General features: G+C 34.8%; 2 protein-coding genes and 1 non-coding gene across 9 annotated transcripts; 2 read left to right on the forward strand and 1 right to left on the reverse strand.

Moving 5' to 3' along the window:
* Nucleotides 1–902: 902 nt before the first annotated feature.
* Nucleotides 903–974, forward strand: TRNAM-CAU (transfer RNA methionine (anticodon CAU)). The gene has a single exon. It is a non-coding gene; the product is annotated as a tRNA-Met (tRNA).
* Nucleotides 975–1,484: 510 nt separating this feature from the next.
* Nucleotides 1,485–12,869, forward strand: LOC104611729 (uncharacterized). Of its 6 annotated transcripts, none has more exons than XM_019200155.2 (5): nucleotides 1,485–1,855; nucleotides 2,760–2,849; nucleotides 2,973–3,108; nucleotides 11,277–11,340; nucleotides 11,848–12,282. In XM_019200155.2, exons 2-5 carry the CDS (start codon nucleotides 2,816–2,818, stop codon nucleotides 12,016–12,018), a joined length of 405 nt encoding a protein of 134 aa, XP_019055700.1. In that variant the 5' UTR covers nucleotides 1,485–1,855; nucleotides 2,760–2,815; the 3' UTR covers nucleotides 12,019–12,282. The 6 variants fall into 6 exon arrangements, with proteins under 6 accessions (XP_019055700.1, XP_088748912.1, XP_019055701.1 ...); XM_088892786.1 differs by having other exon boundaries at nucleotides 1,487–1,855; nucleotides 2,763–2,849; XM_019200156.2 differs by lacking the exon at nucleotides 11,848–12,282 and adding an exon at nucleotides 12,731–12,869 and having other exon boundaries at nucleotides 1,488–1,855; nucleotides 2,973–3,111.
* CRY3 (cryptochrome 3) lies at nucleotides 12,508–19,341 on the reverse strand. 2 transcript variants are annotated; one of them, XM_088892785.1, is made up of 13 exons: nucleotides 18,911–19,341; nucleotides 17,516–17,655; nucleotides 17,147–17,359; nucleotides 16,885–17,029; nucleotides 16,647–16,717; nucleotides 16,159–16,275; nucleotides 16,008–16,054; nucleotides 15,772–15,848; nucleotides 15,601–15,676; nucleotides 15,423–15,492; nucleotides 14,894–15,017; nucleotides 13,987–14,036; nucleotides 12,508–12,829 (listed from the first exon to the last, which is right to left on the reverse strand). In XM_088892785.1, the coding sequence occupies exons 1-13, from the start codon at nucleotides 19,323–19,325 to the stop codon at nucleotides 12,632–12,634; spliced, it is 1,743 nt and encodes a 580-aa protein (XP_088748911.1). In that variant the 5' UTR covers nucleotides 19,326–19,341; the 3' UTR covers nucleotides 12,508–12,631. The 2 variants fall into 2 exon arrangements, with proteins under 2 accessions (XP_088748911.1, XP_010277229.1); XM_010278927.3 differs by having other exon boundaries at nucleotides 16,647–16,721; nucleotides 16,889–17,029; nucleotides 18,911–19,340.
* Between the last annotated feature and the right edge of the window lie 3,262 nt (nucleotides 19,342–22,603).

Below are 22,603 nucleotides of genomic sequence, written 5' to 3' on the forward strand. Positions count from 1 at the left end.
TAAATTTATTTTTGTTTTTTTATTTTACAAAACAAAAATAAATTTATTGTACTTTTTGTATTTATTGTATTTTTGTTATAGGTTATTGACTAATATTTTTTAGAGATTAAACTATTAATTTAGCTAAAATTAGGAGTGTTCACGTGTTGATTCGGTTTGGTCGAAGCTGTTTGGCCAACCAAATTGATCTGGTTAGGTTGGGGATTTGGTCACCCAAAACCAACTAACCATTTGTGAAAACTGGCGCACTCGGGTTGTATCAGTTTGGGTCGATTTTTTGTTTCGTAATTTAGTTAATCGGTTCAAAATATTTGAACTTAAAAATTAAATTTAAATTAAAAAATTAAAAAATTATATTAAAGAAATGTGAGGATTTTCCCACTTTTCCATATTAAAAAATTATATTTAAAATATAAAATATATATATATATATATATATATATATATTTATGGTTATGTCTTTTGATTTTAGTTGGTTTAGAAACGGCCTAAGCGAAACTGGTCCAACCTTGGGAATTATTGAATCAAAGCCAATTGATAATAGTAGAAATTGACCATCTTGGGTCAAGTTTGTTGGGCAGCCCTAGTATATAAAATATAAATAATTATTAATTATTTAAAAAATAAAAATATAAAACAATTATATACTCTTATGTGTTTCTATTATTTAACTTTCAGTTAACAAATTATTCCCTATTTTGGGCTAAGGAGTGATTCCTAAACATTTCATTCTACTTATGCCACATCTAAGGATGACGTGGTGTTAATTTGAGCCATACATCATTTAGGGGATTCTTGGCCATGCGTTTAATCTTTGCCTCATGTTAATGTACCTGTCTACCACACTAAACGCTTCTTGTGATATATTTATTAAATTTTCGACTACGCATTGAGCAACAACCATCAGAGTGGCGCAGCGGAAGCGTGGTGGGCCCATAACCCACAGGTCCCAGGATCGAAACCTGGCTCTGATAATTGTTCCAACTTGTTTTCCAATTTTTTGGTTTGATTCCGCGCCTTCTCTAATTCAGTCGGGAATGTAAATGGCCCGGCCGCCCGGTTGGATCTCTCACCCGCTCCAAAGGCTCAACCGCTCAACAAACTTACAAACTTATACACGTCTCACGTGGCCACGTGTACAGTTGAAAAAAGAGATGGGTTTTTCAACATTTCCAATTTCTTATGTTGTGCCAATAATGAAATAACACGTCATCTAGGAACACATCCGTCCCACATTTAGGTTGACATGTTGCCGTCCGATTCGCATATAGAGTTCGATCTTGATACATAAGGAAAGTTGTAGCTTCCGTTTAAGTCCAACGGAAAAGTACCTTACAAAAACCCCCGGGATCCCAATCTTATCTATCCAGCGTGGCTTTCTTTATTTATTTATAACTTTTTTTGGCATGTTTGCCGTGGGCGAAGGGCATTTGCGTCATTTAAAAAATACTAGTTGAATAAATACACCTGACAATACCTGTCGTCTCCTCTCTTTTGCAGCAGCGGAGGCCAGCGGGAGTAAAGTAGGAGAGAAAAAGGTTTCCTTCTTCTCTTCTCTCTCTCTTTCTCTGCTGCTTTAAGGGATTTCAGAGGAATCGAAACTAGCGTTTCGATCCTCTGATCTCAGTGCTTGGTTGGGTTAGAAATCCGGGAATTTGTTCCTGGAGATCTAGATTTAAATTAAAGAAATTGTTCTGGTTTCTATGCCGAGGTTGTGATTACTGATTAGGACACGAAGGAAAAGAGGATTCAGATCTATCTCTTCGCAGAAGTTTCTGTGGTTTTATCTGGTGTCTTCCGTTTTCATTTTCTGAATAATTGGTTGTCGCATATTAAAGGACATCGACATATTCAGGTAACCATATATATATTTTTTATTTTTATGGGTTAGGTACGTTGATTATGCGGGAAGGAGATGGTTTGTTTTCTGTTTTTTTTTTTTTTTTTTTAGGGCCGTCGTTTTTTTTTTTTTTAATGTCTAAAGTGCCAGAGATTTGAAGTCTAGCGAAAGTGTCAAAAAAGTACAACAATTTTTAAATAGTTTAGTTTAATTTTTTTTTTCTTCAAATCAGGTGGGTTTTCATCAAAATTCACCCTGGGGGGAGGGTGATTGGTCAAAGCCTCTCTGTTATCATGTCTTTCCGACATCATCGATTTTTCCCAATAATAATTCTGTAGTATATTAGTTTCCTAGGGATGTCTCAAGGGTATCTTAGATTTTCCACTTTGCTACATGCTTTCAAGAACTTGCAAAATTTGTATGAAACCGGTGTCAATTAAAATCCAACTTCTGCAGTTTGGAGCCAAAGGAACATTTTTATGCTAGAAAAATAATAAAACAAACATTTTGTTTCGAGGGTGGTAACTCTCAATCTTCATATTGAATTCAATGAATTGCATAGAAATTCTGAATTGAAACAGTTGGTAGAAATACATTTTTTTTAATTATAAATAGGAGTTACCCTTATCTTCTGGTTTAATTCCTTTTTCCTATAGATCGCCTGGAAGTTTTGTTTAGTCATCTTTAGCTTCCACCTGTTACATACTTACATTCTAGCGGGGAATACATTTATATAATAGTTTTCTTGACTCTTCGGTTTTACTTTCTCTGATCTGTAGAAAAATAGAATAATTGTTGCTGTTGATTTCCCTCTCGAAATCCATCTAGAAACCATACAAATGAAGAAATTTTTGTTTGTTTATTTGTTGTATTGTGACTTTCCATTTGGTTACTGATTGAATTATTTCATTCTATGCAGAAGACTGCATCAGGAGGCAGCATCGCAGTCTTGAATATTCTAGATTACTTCTGCATATGGCTTCAAGAAGTTTGATGGAGAATTCACAAGGTTTATGTTACTTGGATTGGGTTCATTATGCTGTAATCTTGCTGAAAGTGTTGATATAAATCATGATTTCCTTGTTACAATCTATTGTTCTGATAGTTATCTGTTCTGTCTAATCTTATTCAGTGAGCTCAAAGTTGCATGAGGAGAAATTGATGAAAGAGATATCTGAATTGAGGGAACTAAGGACAGCTATAATGGTGGAAAAATGCTTGAGCAAGAATGAAGTGATTACCTGCCCCAAACCAATGAGACGACAAATGTGGTTTGCCTCTTCTACCCTATTAGTTTGTTTTGATAACCTATCCTTACCCTATTAAATTACTGCTTTTGCCTATTTAATGGTGACATTTGTTAATAACATGGAATTTATATTCTAGTTGCTCTAGTGATTTAGTTGTTAAAGAAAATTTTAGTGGCTTAAGTAGGGTTATCAAGGAATGGAGCTTTTCCTAGTTCATCTCTGAAATTGTGCATGGGGATGAGGCTCAGCTTTGTGATGAGATTGAGGTTCCATGATAAATAGCAACTTATTTAGATTTGATTGGTTTGACATGCACTGGTTATGATATTTAAAAAAAATAATATTTCATAGAGAGTAAGAATTTTGTACAAATGGTACAATCATTCATGCTCCAAATAATTATAGAAAAATGATAAAAAGTAAAAAAAACATTTTTTTTGCTGAAAAATCTGCATAAGGATTCATCTGTATGATAACGGTTTAAACACACACTCATTGGAGAGCTTCAGAAGATTTCTTGGAGCTGGATTTGGCAAGTAAGTTTCCTTCTAGGATTATTTTCTTTGTTTGGGGGATATCAGATTCAGACTGGATTTTCTGTTGAAAAACGGATGAATATTAATAACTTGTGCTGCCTATGCGATGAGTAAGCTGATTGGCAGGTCATCTGCTTATTGATTTCCTTTTCACTTAAATGATTTGGGGCCATTTATGTAAGCTCTTTCATAGATAGTGGGTGGTACATCAGACTGTGGCTGACCTGTTATCCTCTTGGAGAGTGGGTGGGCTTTCTTTTGAAGAGGAATAGTAGGGTATTTCAGGGTGGAAGTCTTTCACTGGAGGAACTGTTAACAAAATTGAATGGGCACTAATTTCGTGGGCTAGAGTCTTGTACCGGTTTTGATTTATGGAGTTAAGTTGAATCTTTTATGTAGTGAAAAAAATTGAATCTTTTAAAGATATTACTATTTTTGATAGTTTTTGTTTTCAATGTACAGGCTATAGTATAACTTTTTTTTGTAAATATTTTTGAGGGTGTCTCACACTCATAGTAATAATACTTTTTTTCACTTATCAAAAGGAAAAAAGAAAAAAATCATAGCTGAGAAATCATTATATAATCCAGATTATTCTGAAGTATTTGTACCAGATGTGGTTCATATGGTTAACTGTAAGATCTTTAAACCAACAAATAAAAAGAAAAACTTGTGCACATCATATCTTCTTAGATCTCTTCCTCTTGGTGCCAAAACTTCCTTTAAGTTTTGATGCATGTTGTGTCCTAAACATGGATAGAATTAAAGAAGATCAAGCTCCTCATTTCCTCCTCCACAGCCAATGTTATTGGATGAAATCAGGAGGAAACATTCATTTGATTTGGGTACTGAAAGAGATGAAGGATTTGATGGTTGTGGAAACGGTGCCTCATGATGTGAAAATGGAAATCCAAGTTTTGAAGGAGATCCTTGTGGCAATAGTTCAATTTTCTAGAATTTATGGAAAACCTTGGATATTGATATATAAAGGGTCCTAGGCATGGAATGTGGGAAAGAACTGTCATTTGTAGTTTCCTTTTTTCTATTTTCTTTGTGGAAGACCTTGGATATTGATATCTCAGCTCTAGCTTTCCTACTATGTTGAAACACATTTGAAATTTCAAAATGGAAATAAATGCAATATAATAATGATATTTCTTAACTCTGCTCTGCCTACCATATTTAACTTCTCAAGTCCAATATATTTATTATGATGCCATTTTGTCAAGTAATTTCATTTGGATAAGATGTTAAACTACTCAAAAGCCAAATCAGCTAGTAGAACTCCGATTGGAGAAGGTGAAATTGGGTCCATTATTTGGGGGTACATGGCATCTTTGTATATATTGATTCTTTTTTCTAATCTGAGAAAAATTTATTTTACTCATAAAAAAGTTTCCACATGGTAATATAAGGGTCTTGAGCATTAGACTTTTCACCCTATATTAATGGGAAAAGCTCAAACCATGGGCATGAAAATAAGAAAATTTGGAAAACTTAGGCTGTTGATCTTTCTTAGAGAAATTTGTAATTTAAGGATGGCCATAGGGCTAAGGTATCCTAGGGGGATCTTCAATTGAAACATTAGCCAATCTAAAGTTTCTCCAATTTAGAGGGTTCAAATCATCCATTTTTCCGAAGGGATGCAAGCCGTGTAGGGAAGAACCATTGTTGACCCAATTGAGATGCTTATTTCTATTTATGATATCTAACTAATTGAATGAGCTTGGCAAGTCCAAGTAAATTCATGAATGAGCCAAGATAGAGAGGTCATTAATTGTCCCCTGCTAATCACTTTTAAGATTGTTGTGTTTATATAAAAGTGGTTAATTGTTGGTTAATTTAGAAATATGATATGCACTTTTATATGATTATGGGCAAAATGGTAGGGTGCATGTATAGTCTTGTGTGATATTGATAGGCGAATACCACTTAAGATTAAAACGGAAATTCTATAAAATAGTAGTAAGGCTAGCAATGCTGTATGGAGGAGAGAATCCCAAGGAAATCAGTTTTTGGAACCCAATTTTGGAAAAGTGCACTACGAGATTGGTTGTGTGGAGGAGTTACATCTTGTTGGGTGGTATAAAGTCCACACTTGTTAATTTGCCAATTTGTTATCTCTTAGTGTTTAGAATTCCAGAAAGGGAGGCAAAGAAGTTTGAGAAAGTGACAAAGGGATTTCTTATGGGAACTGAGAGGGGGGTACTTTAATATGTGCTCAAGGGACCTTGTTTACTTTTGGGAAGATGTTTGGGTTGGTAACCTTTCTCTTTAGGAGTAGTTCCCTGCCTTGTTCTCCATACCCTTATACAAAAAAGTGTTGGGCTCCAATTGGGACTTCGGTTTTTGCCGAGGGTTAAGGGATGAAGAGCTCATGTCAATAGATAGTCCGTTGCTTCTCCTTCCTAAAGTTTGCTTGGATCTTGACAAACAAGATAGACGAATTTGGGTCCCCCATGCTAATGGTCTTTTCTTTTGTGCCTCCTTTAAGTCCCTTTGTCAATCTCCCATTTCAGAGGTGTTTAATATGGTGTAGGCCTATTCCTCGTAAAATCAGCACTTTTTGTTGGGAAATTTATTATAGGAAGATTAACACTATGAATAAGTTACAAAAGAGAAAGACCTTTGTGCATCTCCCCAAACTAGTACCTTCTATGCAAATCTAATAGTGAGAAGCGTTGCCATTACTAATCTCTTGTCCTTTTGTTGTAGACATTTGGAATTGGTATTTCTCTTTGCTTTGATGTTAGGGGAATTTGTTTATGGAGTTTAATGCTTTTCAACTCTTATGATTTTGTTTGGCCTAAAAAGAGGAAGGACTAGTGTTTTAAAAGCGCAAGGCGTAGAGGTCAATTTGTGCTTGAGGCGCAAGGCGAGGCACGCGCCTTTTTGATGCAAGGCACAAAAATACAAAAAAAATGCTAAAAATAAAAAAAAGCCAAAAAATAAAAAAAATAAAAAATAAAAAAATAATAAAAAAATATTAAACATGATATTAATAAAAAATATAAACTTAAATTTTAAAATAAATGTTTTAAAAAACCTATTATCTAAAATTAAAATACATAAACATAAGATGTAAAGCATATCCAAATGAGAATTTAAAAATAAAATCAAACATATAAAACATTTTCAAGCATGTAAAACCTCTAATCTCCTTTTTCACTCAATTGCATTACTTCAAGTAGCTAATGTAATGTAAAACATATTACATTCCTGATTTTACCCCCAATTTGGTAATGTTGTTCATTCATTCATTCTAATAAAATATCTTGTTAAAAAGCAGTTAAACATATAAAATCATCATTTTTTGTGTGAGAACTAAATTGAAGACCTAATGTGGACTTGTTTGGGCTTGCCTCGAGGGGTGTGGCACGGGGGTCAGTTTGGGAGGTGTATGAAGGCAACATCAATTTGGACAGTTTGGGAGGTAAGGAATGCTAGAGTTTTTCAAGAGGAAAGTGCACGATGATTAGAATAGTTCACTAGATAAGAATTGGGATTTTGGGTTTCGAAGGGAATTGAGGGATGATGAAGTCACTTGTTTCTCAGAGCTTTTACTTCTTCTTGATAGAGTCTACTTATAACCTTCTAAACTGGATGGAAGAGTTTTGTGCCCAAGTTCTAAGGTTTCTTTTCCTTTACCTCTTTTTTTTTATTCTCTTTACTAGCCCCCTATCCCTCAATCCTTTCCTTTTGAGGAAGTCTGGTGTCAGCTAATTCCCCCTAAAATTGAGGCTTTTTTGTTGAGAAGTGGTTTATGGGAAAATTAACACTTCGGGTTACTTGCAAAACAAGAGGTCTTTTTTGTGTATTTCCCCGAATTGGTGCACTCTTTGTAAATCCGATGGTGAATCTTGTTACCACTTACTAATTTCCCGTTCCTTTGTTGCAAATATTTGGGATTGGTTTTTCTCTTTGTTTGGGTGAAGGAGGAATGTGCCAATGGAGATTAAGATATTGTTTGATCCATCTACTTTTTCTTGGCCAAAGAGAGGGGGAAGAATAATGTGGAGGTGCACTAGAGCTGGAGCAGCACTAATTTGGACTTTATCGGAATAAAGAAATGCTAGGATCTTCCAAGAGGAGAGAAGCAAACAACAAATTATGGACTGTGTAATGGCTAGGGTAATACATTGACTACTAACTTTGGATTTGTTTAAACAGTTCTCCTTAGATGATATTTGGAGGAACTAATTTTCAGTGGCTTCTAGTTCAGTGAAGAAGGCTAAAACAAGGAGGTTGGTTTGGACACTTCCCAATGAAGGTTTTCTGAAATTAAATTTTGATGGGAGTAGTCAATGCAACCCAAGTCCTTCTGGAATTGGAGGAGCAATAAGAGATAAGGAAGGGAATATGGTAGCACTTTATTTAGGACTAGTGGGGAGTGGAGACTTTTTAAAGGCTGAACTGTACACAGTCCTGTAAGGTGTTCAGATTGCAAAAGAGATGAGCTTGGAGAACTTGGCGATGGAAGGGGACTCCAAGGTGGTCATGGACTGGATAAAAGATCTGGGTTCAGTGATATGGTGTTATAGAGATGAAATAAAGAAAGCTCAAATGGTAACACAACAGATGCATTTGGTTATACAATGGGTGGTGGGGGGGGGGAGGGTAATGCATTGGCTGATTCTTTAGCTAAGCAAGGGGTAATTAGGGATCGGTTGTATTGGGCTCAATTGTAAATCTTGTGCTGTTTTTTTCTTTAAGAGTGAGGCTGCACCTCACGCTTCCCTATAGGAAGCTTGTAATAGTTGCTTATCCTTATCGATTTCAATGAAATTTTAATGACCTTTTACTTATCAAAAAAAATCACTAGATAAGAGCAGCCTAGGAAATCCAGGTCCATCTGGAGCAAGGTTCAAAGTATCAATACGATATGTATCGGGCGTATCATATCATATCTTTGGGTTTCCGATACACCTATTTAAAGGTGTTTTCAGGAAATCAATATTTTTATTGATTAAATAATATAAAAACATGTGTAAGAATGGAGTTTGAAAAAAAACTAAAAAATAAAAAGCATGGGGTAAAAAAGTATTGATACACCCCTGCTGATAAATTTGGGTGTAGCCATACTTTAAACCATGATCTGGAGTAGGAGGGGTTTTGAGGGATAGAGGAAGAAATGCCAATGCTTTATTATCAGGAGCAGTGGAGTAGGGGATTCTGTTAGAGCCGAAATGCTTGCTGTTTTGCAGAGAGTTCAAGTTGCTAAGGAGCTCAACTTAGAAAACTTGTTGATTGAGGGAGATTCTAAGATGGTAATGGGGTGGCTGAAGAATAGTCTGTTATGTGGTGCTACAGAAATGAATTCAAGAAATTCAAATCGTTAACAAGGAATATGAATTTGATGGCACATTGGGTGAGGAGGTCAGCAAATGCAATGGCCAATTGTCTAGATAAACAAGGGGTGAACAGGGATTCATTGTACTGGGCCCAGCTATAAGTTGTGAACTTTTACCGTTGTTGGGAGAGGTCGCATCCCATGCCTCTCTGAGGGATGTTTGTAATGCCTCAAGTTTATTTATTGCTAAAGTTTTTAACTTATCAAAAAAAATGCTGTATGGAGTAGAGTGTTGTGCAGTCAAGAAACAACATGTCTAAAAAATGAGTTGGCGGAAATGCATATGTTAAGATGGATGAGTGGAAAAACTAGAAAGGGTAAGGTGATAAATGAAGTCATTTGAAGGAACCTAGGAGTATAACTAGATTAAAATGATGGGTGCAGAATTAAAGGCTGCTGTTTTTTGGGTCCAAAAGGCATGAGAAATAGGGATCAGGAAGTTGTTGATTGAAGGAGATGCAAAGGTGATTATCAGATGGCTGAAAGATAACAATAAAACTCCATGGTATTTCAGAAAGGTGATTATCAGATGGCTGAAGAATAGTCTGTTATGTGGTGCTACAGAAATGAATTCAAGAAATTCAAATTGTTAACAAGGAATATGAATTTGATGGCACATTGGGTGAGGAGGTCAGCAAATGCAATGGCCAATTGTCTAGATAAACAAGGGGTGAACAGGGATTCATTGTACTGGGCCCAGCTATAAGTTGTGAACTTTCCCCGTTGTTGGGAGAGGTCGCATCTCATGCCTCTCTGAGGGATGTTTGTAATGCCTCAAGTTTATTTATTGCTAAAATTTTTAACTTGTCAAAAAAAATGCTGTATGGAGTAGAGTGTTGTGCAGTCAAGAAACAACATGTCTAAAAAATGAGTTGGCGGAAATGCATATGTTAAGATGGATGATTGGAAAAACTAGAAAGGGTAAGGTGATAAATGAAGTCATTTGAAGGACCTAGGAGTATAACTAGATTAAAATGATGGGTGCAGAATTAAAGGCTGCTGTTTTTTGGGTCCAAAAGGCATGAAAAATAGGGATCAGGAAGTTGTTGATTGAAGGAGATGCAAAGGTGATTATCAGATGGCTGAAAGATAACAATAAAACTCCATGGTATTTCAGAAAGGTGATTATCAGATGGCTGAAGAATAGTCTGTTATGTGGTGCTACAGAAATGAATTCAAGAAATTCAAATTGTTAACAAGGAATATGAATTTGATGGCACATTGGGTGAGGAGGTCAGCAAATGCAATGGCCAATTGTCTAGATAAACAAGGGGTGAACAGGGATTCATTGTACTGGGCTCAGCTATAATTTGTGAACTTTTACCGTTGTTGGGAGGTCGCATCTCATGCCTCTCTGAGGGATGTTTGTAATGCCTCAAGTTTATTTATTGCTAAAATTTTTAACTTGTCAAAAAAAATGCTGTATGGAGTAGAGTGTTGTGCAGTCAAGAAACAACATGTCTAAAAAATGAGTTGGCGGAAATGCATATGTTAAGATGGATGAGTGGAAAAACTAGAAAGGGTAAGGTGATAAATGAAGTCATTTGAAGGACCTAGGAGTATAACAGTATTCCAGTCATTGTTCATGTTGATCTTTGTATTAAGAAATGTAAGAGTTGAGATTTATCTCTTTTGTGGTCCTCACAAATATGTCCTGTACCAAGGTCCAATATTATGTTTTAGGTCTATGGTGTAATCATCCATGGAGTGTCGAAATTTGATGTTTCTTTTCTTTTTTTTTTTTTAAAGGTTAATCATCTTCTGAATTTGTGGGTGTTGATTTATGTTGGATTTTTTTTTTCTTTTTTACAAATGAGAATTGTCCTTTCTCAAGGTATTAGAGGTTCATATTTAAGGCAGATTCTCAGTGTGGTTCATCAGTTATATTTTGGGGTATTTTAGTATTACTCAACACTTAAATGGAACTTGTTACTAACCATGGAAAATGAAATAAATAGATAAGACAAATAAACAACATACCTAGCCTAACTACTTCAAGAGCCCTACCTTTTCTAATCGGTTGATGATATGCAATGCTATTCTTTTTCTCTTATTGATGTACAAATTTATCCATCATTGATTAACAGAGAAAAGAAAGGTTCTCCTTTTATTGCTACCAATAAAGAACTCTTACATTATAAATTGCCTTTTTTTATTTTACCATCTCATCAAAAGAAGAAAAGTTCTACTATAATAACATTTTTCTCTATTGTTACAAGCTTTTGTTTGCAACTTTGCATTATCCATCCATTTCTTATTTCCTTAAAGATTAGTTATTGATTTTAATATTATAAATACAGGTTATGTGTAGAGGAGGTTGACATGAAAGCAAGTGCAGAGCTCTCAGATATCATCTTCAGCAAGGTCTGTTGATACAACCTACTCCAAATATGCTTCTTTAATTTATGACTAGTTGCTTTTGTGGTAATAGTGGGGGAATAAAGTGTCAATTCTGGCATATATCTGTGATTGTACATGTTCCATGTTGGAGAATTGGTCCATTCTTGCAAGTTGCATCAACAGTAAAGCAGTACCTAGTGGAGGATAACCGGCCCCAATTGAGGGCTTTTTATCAATACACCTGGGTAAGGAAAAAATAGCAGGAACTTTATTGACCAAGATAACCCTGCTGTTCTGTCCTTTACCAAAGCATATTGACAAAAAATGCCCTTAAATGGTTCTAGTTTCTGCTAAGTGCTAACATCCTCTTCCAACTCCACCCCCCCCCAACACACACACACACACAGAATTCCTTTCTTTAGCATGCTTCTCTTACCTGTTGTAGCGGCCACACAATTTGCTTGACAGAATGTGAACATTCTTGCCTATGGAACTAATGGTAATTCATATCATCTGACTTTTACTTATTAGGCATCACCACCTGTCTACTCTGTTTCCCCTCCTGTCCGTGCAAGCAACCCTCTTATTCAAGATGCCCGGTTCCGCGAACAGAGAATCTCTCCGAGCCCTATTCGAATTGAAGGCTTCTGTACAGCTGTTGATAGGGCCCAAAGGAGGCAAAGCATCCTGACAGTGGCTTGAAACAATTTTTCTATCCACCTACTAATCCATGTATGAGAGACAGCAGGTTTTTGCAAATCCAAGTTGTGCAGGTTTTATGATCATGTACAGAGTTCATTTTAAGTTAAAGTGTCCTTTATTGCACCATGGAGTTGGTTTCGGTCTTGGGCGTCTTGTACATAAGGCTGTCTCTGGCTGGTAGGTTCTCCGTATACATAAAACAAAGAAATGCATCTGGTTGAGATGCAAAGGCTTGCCAAATAAAATTTTTGGATTTTGGGCTCAGATTGGTGCATCTTATTGTTAGGTTTCGTTCTGTTTCCTACTGTGGAATTCATTCTTCGTTTCTCTTTCTATGTTGGTCTCTCTCTCTCTCTCTCTCACGCACACACACTGACACACACGCACAGGAATCCAACTTCTTGGCTCATCAACTGTTTGGTTCCTCTGGCCTGGGGTTAGGTGAAAGAAATTGTTATGTTACAAGCTTGCAATATTGATACAAAATACTTGGTAAAAATTAAATTATCCTATAAAGATCAATGAAAACTAATACAATATTATCCCATGAAGAAAAAAAAAAAGGAAAGACAAGGATGGACTTAAATTCAACTTGAAGTTACAATGGGATACATCATCTCCTGTACTCTTTATTCTGTCTTACTGATTTAAAACGAGGATGACCGGATTTGAAATTGGTGCTACCAAATTTCAGAGGTACAATTTGTTGCAGGTATGCTTTGCCAGGAAAGTTTCTCTTGTCGTTCCGGAGTGCTTGTAGCTCTGGTAACCAAAAGGCAACGTATTCACCTTCAGGGTCATAAGTTTGTGCCTGAAAGAGGAAAAACTAGTGTCAGATCAGAGTCTGGTGGTTGGAGATTTCCTGTAAAGGATGAGTGACTGAATATCTAAAACATGATTTGAGCAAAATGTGTCTAGGAGGCTGAGCAAATCGAGAAAACATGGCCTTGTGGACGTCTGTGGAAAAGTTTATTATACCATTAGGATAGTTCAATTTTTGCTTTTTTTTTTTTAAATTCTGACATTATATACCTGCAAAAACTGTTGCTTCTTGTGAAATGAAAAATGGCATTCATCCTTATTAATGGCTGTTCAGTTATGTAAAATCCATAGTGTAGGACTCTGACATGGGCAATCATCAATGTTGGAGAGTCTATACAATATTGGTGGCAACAAGAATTGGAATTAGATTTTCAAAAACTGAAGGCCATTTTTTATTTAAGTTTCACCCAATCAAGCAATCATGTGTCCTGTACGAATTTGGAAAATCATGTTCAAAGTATATTCCCACTTGAAAGTATGCCTCTCCCCTACAAAAACTGGTCTGCTTGGTTTGCGGTGAGAATTGGAATAAAAAATTGGAATTGGAATTGCCTTATTCCCCATTCCCCCCGCCCTCATTTGGTTCAGATAGGGTCCAAAGTATCAACACGTACCGACCCATATCGTCCGATAAGTATTGTGCCGGTGGCTTCCCGATATGCCCCTACAGGGGTTGTATCAGGTCAGCCACTGGTTCAGAGGGTAGCTGGGCCTTAAACCGGCCCCTCTGAACCGATTTCAAAAAAAAAAGTAAAACATAAAAAAAAAAGCTTCGATATTTAGAAACTTGGGTTCAGATGGGAATTGGAATCAAATGAGGGAACGCCATTCCACCCAACCAAACAGCTGGGCAGACCTCTTTTCCCACAAACCAAATGGACACTAGAGATTTTAATATCAAGATTTTACAAGCCAAGTTTGTAATTTTATAAAAGCTGAGATTTGGTGTGAGAAACAGAAAATTTTGTAACTTTTTGGTTCATGGCCTGATTTTGTAACTCATTAATAATATTTTCAGAGTTTACTAGTTACGCTAAATATCTTCAGTAGTAGATATCAATGTTCTTCAACAAAGATGTTAATGCACTTCAGTTCCCAAAACGTTCTATTGATCTAAAAGAAAATATGAATATCTGGTTTACTTACTTGCTTTGGAATACTGAAGTAGCGGTCCTCTCTTGGGTCATTTCCTACACCTATTAAGAAGGAAGAAGAATGATTTTGGCACAGAGAATTTGAAATGCAATAATTAAGAGAAAATACACAAAATATCTTACTTTTTAATCACCATTGCACAGAATCAAAAAGCGAGTTATTGATGAAACTTATGGCCTTTATATTAAGGACAAAGCACAAAAAATTTCAAACAATGACCAGGAGAATTGCAGGGAAGGGATTCAGAGTCAGTTTCCCATCACTGGAAAATCAAGTGAGCAAAATCCAAGAATAAGAGGATCCCAGGTACTCATCGAACGGGAAATTAACTAACCATAAATCGGATGGATAACCTCCAGGCAAATAGGGTTATACACATGAACTGATGATAAAATGGTGGCATATGCAAGCAGACGTGAGTGCAAAACTTCCATACAATGATAAAGATTCCTTCAGTGTAAAAGGTGGCAGAAGGAAGTCATTTAGTATTAACTATTAAGTTACCATCACTCAGAAATCAAGTTTAAAATCCAAATACAAGTAGCATATAGATATTAATCTTTATTCCTTCAGTGTAAAAGGTGGCAGAAGGAAGTCATTTAGTATTAACTACTAAGTTACCATCACTCAGAAATCAAGTTTAAAATCCAAATACAAGTAGTATATAGATATTAATAAAAGTATAAAACTCATTTATAAATATACAAGTTAATAGTTATTTCTAATCACATGATATGTATATACATGAGCAATTATGCTCATGCATTAGTGGGTATAAAAAGCATTTATCAATATATAAGTGCTTCTGTAACAATAATATTTGTCAATGTATAAACAATCAAGTATACATATAAATGGTGAATGACATCAAGATATAGATGAAGCATGAATGACTCACCTGCACCATAGGTCCAATTTCCATAATTTGAACATGGATCATAATCTAAGAGGTAAGTCTCAAACCATTCAGCTCCCATACGCCAGTCAATGCCCATGTCCCGGACAAGGAAAGAACAAACAATCTGTATAATTTTCAGGAGTTTTGTTTATGTTAAATTATTTTTGAGCCATTCTTGTTGGTATGGCTGAGTTTGGAAGGAGTACAAATGCAAATATGTACAGTGCAAATACATACAAAATAATACAAAATACAAGGTTTTGCACTCTACATATTTGTATTTGTACTCCTTCCAAACTCAGCCCATGAAACAAAACCTCTCCCCATAGGTTGATAGATGAAAATTACAAGTTTCATGTAAAAACCTTTGATTTTCTAGTAATTAGAATTAATTCAGCTTTGAAAAATGTTGGGCATCTTGAATAATTTTCAGATAAAATTTTAAAGTAAAGTTTTTGTCAATTTGTTCCATAATGCAGAAAATTTTCCTTTGAAAACAAAAATATTTCAACATTCAATTTAGGATTACCTGTCTTCCTCGATTTGACATGAAACCAGTGGTCGTTAGTTCTTTCATATTTGCATCTATCAGAGGGTAACTACAATTCACAAAGTCCATCCATTAGTGTGATGGATCAAATATAAGACTTCCAAACTTTACAAACAAAATTAAGATGAAGAGAACTATTAGTAAAAGAGTGGCATACCCTGTGCGGCCTTCTTTCCAGGCTTCAAACAAGTTCTGATCTTGGCTCCACTTAGATGCCACATTTCTTGGGCCACCTGAAAACATATCAACATACACTGTAAGTGCTTTTCTCCATTATATATGTTGGTTACGTTGTAAAATTTTAAACTTGAATATTGCTTTCAGTTACCTAAATGAAAAATAGAATTTCCATATTTGATAGATAGGAACCTGAAATAATCTCTCCAGATCAATTCAAATAGAACCCTGAAACAATGACTACTGAATCAGCAGAGTTGAATAAAGGTCAATTCAACATAAACATGGAAGAGTAGAAGACAACATCTTTACACAAATGTACGTCAGACACCTCAAAGTATTCATTTAACTAAAATTTGACAATAACATTGATGGTGAAATCAATACCAGTATGTTGAGTTATTTGCTTCCCTCTCCTTTTCAAATCTCTTTACCTAAATAAATGAAATGGAACCCTCTAATAATAAGCTTACATCTGCTTATATACGATAGGGGTTACATGATAAACTAGTGCAAAGGATCGATAGACCTTACCAACCTCTTCATGTACAAAACGTGGAGATAAACATCCAAAAGCAAGCCATGGGGAGAACTTTGTTGAGTAATCAGGTCCTAACATTCCATTTCTTATCTCTTTGTAAACCCTTAACAAATCCTAATGCCATACAGAATATTAATACCATATTATTGAAGTGATAACTGATAAGGCAAAACCAAGATACTAGATGTTACATTGTAAGAGAACACCCAAGCTGAAAATTTCAGAAAGCACTGTCGTCACCCTTTAACACATTAATGGCCTTGTTAAATTTTACTAGCCTTGTTTATTTTGGAGGAGACCAAATATAGCTAATTTAGCATTTTATAATATCCTTGCCATATTTATCATCTTTTTTATCTTTCAAAAGTTCATGCATCATAAAAAGCAGATATATTATTCCCATAATATTTACACAAAAAATATATATCTAAATATGCAGTTTATACAAATAAGCATGAGAAAACAACTCAAAAAAGTATCCTTGCCTTTTTCCAGAAGTATTCAATCACTCTTCCCATTGCTGCACTTTCACCACCAATGAAATACATTCCTTTTTCTCTCTGCATCAAAGACATAACAAGAAGTCAAATTCTTGTCTCCTAATTCTCATTGTTAATTAAGTCAATTTGATTAGACAATTAGAAGCAAGCTACTGAATAAATAATGCATCATGCAACTATTAACCAGATAAAGATATAGGAAAGAAAGAAAAAGCACATTAACTTGCCTTTCCCTGATGGAGTCCAAGCTCATGAATTGAGGGGATAGATCCCCATCCACCAAATTCATCCAAGCTGCCACTTGGAAGTGGTCCAAGCATTGTTGGAAGCTTGTAGCAACCTCGAATTGTACTCTTGGATTCAACAGACTGTAAGTTGGGTGCATCAACAGAGATTTCATTTAACTCTCTTTTCATCAGAGCATGGATTACTGTGCATGTTTTCAAGACAACTTTCAACAAAGCAGACATGATTCTGAGCTTTACCTTACGAAATTGGGTATATACATCTGGTAAACTGTCTGGGTTAAATGGGAGATCACTAATATGGTACATAGTACTCCCCCATATGAGTTGCAACTTTGGGTTTTTGGCATTTTGATTGCCAGATACTCCTGGTAACTCCATACGTTGTAGACCTTTGCTCACAAGTCTCTCAACATTTAACTCTTCACTGCAAGTTTCTTTATGGGCATAAACCTGATATACCATAATATTTGATCAGAAAGCCTCAAGATTTGCTTTCGTAACAACTGATTTGATCATAGCACAAGTTCTAAAAGAGAGTTGAATATAGAATAATGTCCATGTCTAGCTTAAATCGAAGTGAAAAATGAAAAAAAAAAAGTCCTTAACTGTGTGGGCTCCAAAAGCTTTTGCAACTGAAGGAAGAATATCCTCAGGTTTTCCATGCTGTATGAGCAAGTTCAAACCGTGTTTCATCAGATTCTTTTTCAAGTCAGCCAAGCACTCTATCAAAAACTGTGCTCTGAAAGCTGCCAAGAAAATCAAACAGTGCAACATCTATGAATGAAAGGATTACCTTACATAAATATATGGAATATATGTACAAAAGCCATTATTCATGCAGCAAAAACAATTTTATAAACTTCAAAAAGTTTGACTCAAATGTAACACATAATTGCCATAGCTTTAGTTAATATTATTGTATGGCATACAGGACATTGTAATGCAAAGAGAATCAAATGTAAGGCAGGGGAAACAACACCCATCTATTCAAATTTTCAACATTGGTTCATGCTAAAGTTGAAAGAAGTACAGTCATTGTGGTGGACCAGGTCAAAATCCTAAAACCTAGGTAGTTCTAATGTTGTGTAAGTCCTAAATATCATCATATATCCTCTGGCAAGATAAAGTGACTCAGATAGCTCGACATGGTTTTTGCCTGCAACCCATTTTTAGAATTTAGTTCTTTACAAACATAGCTACTCAGTGGAAATTGGACTAAGTTGGTTAACCTGAGATAGGTTTAAACAATCTTAAGGAGATCCTGTAAGGGGTTTATACTTCTGTTTATACATAGAACTATGGGTCAATTTTTCTTACTATGAATCTCATGGAGATATTATATGTAATTTCTTCACAGATTTGAAGGTTCATTTTCCACACCACTTGATTTTATTTTTCATTTTTCCTTTCCCTGTTTTCTGTACAAATGTTGGGGAGTTATTGTCTATTGAACATTTCATTGGTAAGATTACAAACGCTCATTATAATGATTTGCTGGAATTTGCAATTTGGTCAATCCTGCTCCTCTGGATACCAAGACACATTGCTAGCAATGGCCCTGTATTGCATCCCAAATGAGGATGATAAAGTATTGTTTTTCCAATGAAACACAATAAAAGCACATATTTGGGTCCTCAAAGTTTAACAACAATTTAAATTGCACTAATTAGCGAAAATAATCAATAATCTCACCTTACAAATTCTCCGAATTGCAAATCGTAAAAACTGCAAATAATTCAATACTGTGCAGCATTTCTAACAAATTCGAGAGCAGAAGTAACAACTTCCATAGAAGCTCAAAATCACTTGGCAAACTAAGGGATCCATTTACAGAATCAATAAACCAAACCAGAACTATCCAAGTAAAATTCAATCAGAAACCCTTTTCATCTAAATCACTATAACATAGTCTAGTGAGGCAGTGGGATTATCTTCTAGATAGAAATCATGAAAATTCTTAGCTTCTTGCACTACTTCAACATATGGAATACAACCAGATACCTCCAGTTTTAGGGAATCCAAAGTAATGGGTTGTTCCGAAGAGCCGAGGGTCGACGCAATATACCGGCAAGACAGCCTCTGAGGAAGCCCAAGCTCGATACAAGGCCTCATTGTCCAGTATCCTCAAATCATTCCTAAACCAGACAATGGAAACCCCAGAACCGTTTCTCTGCAACTTTGGAGAAGAGTACCTCTGAAATGTTGCATCGGCAATACGATCGATTTCACTGGAGTCTAACCCCGGCACCTGAAAGGTTACCTTGGAACCCAATTTGGGTTCAGATTGCGAAGCAGAACTCATGCTTTGGGACTGATAAGAGAGACGAAATTGAGTAGAAAAGAAGAGATTCGAGGTGGGTTTTTGTGGGAAAGTGAGACTTCTCAAGGGGAGAGAAAGTGAGAGGAAAACGGTCATAGTGTTGGATTTTTGTAGAAAGAAGACGAGACACAGAGTCGACTTGAAAAGGTGTTGTTTGATAGGTGACACGTAGGTTCGCAGCTGTGATGACGTGGCATTTTGTTAACCAACAAAACTATCTTACTGTTGTATAAATGCTGTCCACAAGATTTGGATTCCAGTCTCCACTGGAGATGACCACGAGAGACACAATAGCCTACCAGCGGTGTTATGGTACACATTAGGGGTGAGCAGGGGCCGGTTCGGTTTCGTTCCAGCACAAACTGGAACCTATTCTATAGGATTGGTTTTAGGTTTTTGGAATCAGAATCTATCTTGGTTTTAGGTTTTTGGAATCAGAATCTATCTTGTGAATGTTAGTTTTAGCCTTGATGGTTCCGGGGTTGGTTATAAAATTTATCTATGAAATCTATACTTTTTTACTCTCTCCCTTCACAAAAAAAAAAAAACTTATTTTTTAAAAGTTTGATTTTTAATAAATATAATAATATATAGTTTAAAACTTATATTATCTTTATTGATTAAATTGGATAACTTAATATGTAGATTATCATGGTTAAAAACATATAAATTAAATTTAAATTTTATAAATATTACCTTTCTAACACATTCAAATATTAAAATCTATACTATATATAAAAGTGTAGATGCAAAGTCAAAGTTTTCTTTGAATTAAAGTTACCTTCTATTCTTTTGTTTGAAATATAGTATAAAAGTCATTTTATTACACCTTTAATCACTACTAAAATGTCCATATTTGTCTATTTAGTCAATCTCTAATTGTAAAGGTTAAAAATGTAACTTCAATTATTACTTTCCACTTCATTTAATCTCCTCTCATTAACTCTTATACTTAAGGTATTAACTCCCATTTTATCTTATAAAATCTTATATTTAACTTATTTTTTCACCGATAAATGCTACTAACTAGATCTATGTCAATATTTTTAACAATATAAACACATATATTTTAAAATTGACTAAAAAACAAAAACATTCTTTATCAAAGTGGTGGCTAAGCAATTTAACCATCCAAATCAAATTGATCAACCTATTTAGTCATAGCTAGGTAATAAAATTTTTAAAATATAAATAAATATGAAAAATTACAAAAATGTAAAAAATGTAAACACATATATGATATGTTTGTTAATCAAATTAAAAAAATAAGTGTAATAAATAAGAATTATTTTTATTCATGATGAAAATGAAATAGATAATCTAAACACAAAAATAAAATTATTTTACTATTTGGCAAAGATCAATAGTTCAACTTTTAGGTATAAATAATAAAAATTAATAAAACAAAAAAATACATAAATTTTTCAAAAATACATTCAGGTACATGTATAATATTATATAATTTTCACATTAAACAAAATGTAAGTGTGACATATCAGAATTATTTTTATGCACAAAATTACAAAAATTGATGAACACATCTATAATTCTATATTTATACTACTATTAAAAATATTAATAAGATTGTGGAACTTTTGGCTAAGTACCCTTTCTTGAAATTTGTTCCTATTTAATTGCGAGATTTAAATTATAAATTTAGTTGCTACTTTTCACCTCATTTAATTCTTTTTATTTAAATCTTACATTTCTTTAATAAGTCAATAAAAAATAGATACATCAAAAAGATAAAATATTACAAAAAGAAGAATCTAATCAAGTAGGTAGGCCTGTCAATGATACTTGAAACTTCACAACTCGATCCGACTATCACATATTTGAATGAGGTATTTATGTAATTAGATTTATATTTTGCAATTTGCGTTAATAATAAAAAACAAAAAACAAAATATATATATTTATAAAAATTTTTATATACATTATTACAATCATAATTATCATTTAGAATTGTCATGTGCACGCTTGCTAGTGAAAACAAATGATCAAATCACTTAAGTAATTCAATGGTCAAGTGATACCATGGCCTTTATAACCATGAATGCTTGGATTCAAATCTTCACATCCCCAGAAGTATTTAGGGGTTTATTTCAAGGCAAGTTCCAGCAAGGTTTGTTCCACTAATGCCGATTCATCTGGTCAATTCGGATAGGATAAGCCCCTAGACCCTGGAATTGGCTTGGGTGGGGGTCGGTTCCAAGAATTTGGAACCAGGCTCTACCTTGTAATAGATTGGGTAGGGTTGGTTCAAGACCGGCTCAAGATCGGTTCCATTCGATTTTGGGTAGAACCTACTCATTTGCTCACCCCTAATTAGGGGTGCAACTTGGGCGGGCCCGGCCCGAGCCTGAATTGACCCAACCCAAAATTTTACATGGGCTGGGCTTGGATTTTCCATCCTTGGGCTGGGCTCAGGCCCAAGAAGTCGGGCTTTTTTATTTTTCAGGCCGGGCTCGAGCCTAGCCCTTAGGTAGCCCAAACCCGACTAATTATATACAATTATACATATATATGTGTATATATGTAAATGTTGCATACATATTTACATATATATACATACATATTTGTATAGATATTTTGCATACATATTTACATACATATATCTATATATGTATAATTTTAGACTAGTTTCATTAATCAACCCGAGCCCGAACAGGACCCGAGTCCAACCCAAATGCATCAAATTACAAGGCGGGCTGGATTCGAATTGGAAAAATTAGGCTTGACCTCGGACTCGAACCTTAAGCCCAAATTTTAGGGTCAGGCCTGGGTTGACTATAAACCCGACCCAATCCGCCACACTTGCACCCTTACCCCTAATACATAGGGTGCGTGAAATACCAACTTTTTTTTTATCGGGCAACCCACATTTGCGATAGCGTTGCGCTGAAATGATTAAATCAAAACCTTAACATTTTGGTGGGGTCATGACAATAAATCAAAGCCCTTCATATATATATATATATATATATTTATGTTTTAGCCCTGCGCCACGACGCTGTCCAATAAAAATGAACTGGGCACTCCGTGAAAGTCAACACCGCTACAAACGAATCAAATTGATTAGGATATTGGTAGATCGGATTTGGATATGTATATTAACTTTATATTTGAATTCGAATTGAAATTTATCCATATAAGGGTGTATTGTGTTTAAAATGATAAAAAATTAAAAGTAAAAAACTTATTTATTTTTAATTTATAATATATATAAATATTAAATATTAAATTTATCAATTATAAGTATATAATTGTATTATATATACACATAAAATAATAATTTTTTAAAGTAAAAGACTAAAACACACCTTAAATTTTCATAAATTAATTTAAACATACCCTAAAATTTTTAAATAGAA

This window comes from Nelumbo nucifera, chromosome 8 (assembly GCF_055504915.1).
Source record: "Nelumbo nucifera cultivar China Antique chromosome 8, China Antique-T2T, whole genome shotgun sequence".
NCBI lineage: Eukaryota > Viridiplantae > Streptophyta > Magnoliopsida > Proteales > Nelumbonaceae > Nelumbo > Nelumbo nucifera.

What these genes read in the sequence shown, in the direction of transcription:
- LOC104611729 (XM_010278923.3), top strand. Translation starts at nt 2,816, where the DNA reads ATGGCTTCAAGAAGTTTGATGGAGAATTCACAAG. An exon ending in CCAATGAGACGACAAATGTG is followed by an intron (nt 3,112 to 11,276) that starts GTTTGCCTCTTC and finishes TTATAAATACAG; the next exon opens with GTTATGTGTAGAGGAGGTTG. An exon ending in CAGATATCATCTTCAGCAAG is followed by an intron (nt 11,341 to 11,847) that starts GTCTGTTGATAC and finishes TTTACTTATTAG; the next exon opens with GCATCACCACCTGTCTACTC.
- CRY3 (XM_088892785.1), bottom strand. Translation starts at nt 19,325, where the DNA reads ATGACCGTTTTCCTCTCACTTTCTCTCCCCTTGAGAAGTCTCACTTTC. An exon ending in AAGCTTTTGGAGCCCACACA is followed by an intron (nt 17,360 to 17,515) that starts GTTAAGGACTTT and finishes ATGGTATATCAG; the next exon opens with GTTTATGCCCATAAAGAAAC. An exon ending in TATATACCCAATTTCGTAAG is followed by an intron (nt 17,030 to 17,146) that starts GTAAAGCTCAGA and finishes CCCAACTTACAG; the next exon opens with TCTGTTGAATCCAAGAGTAC.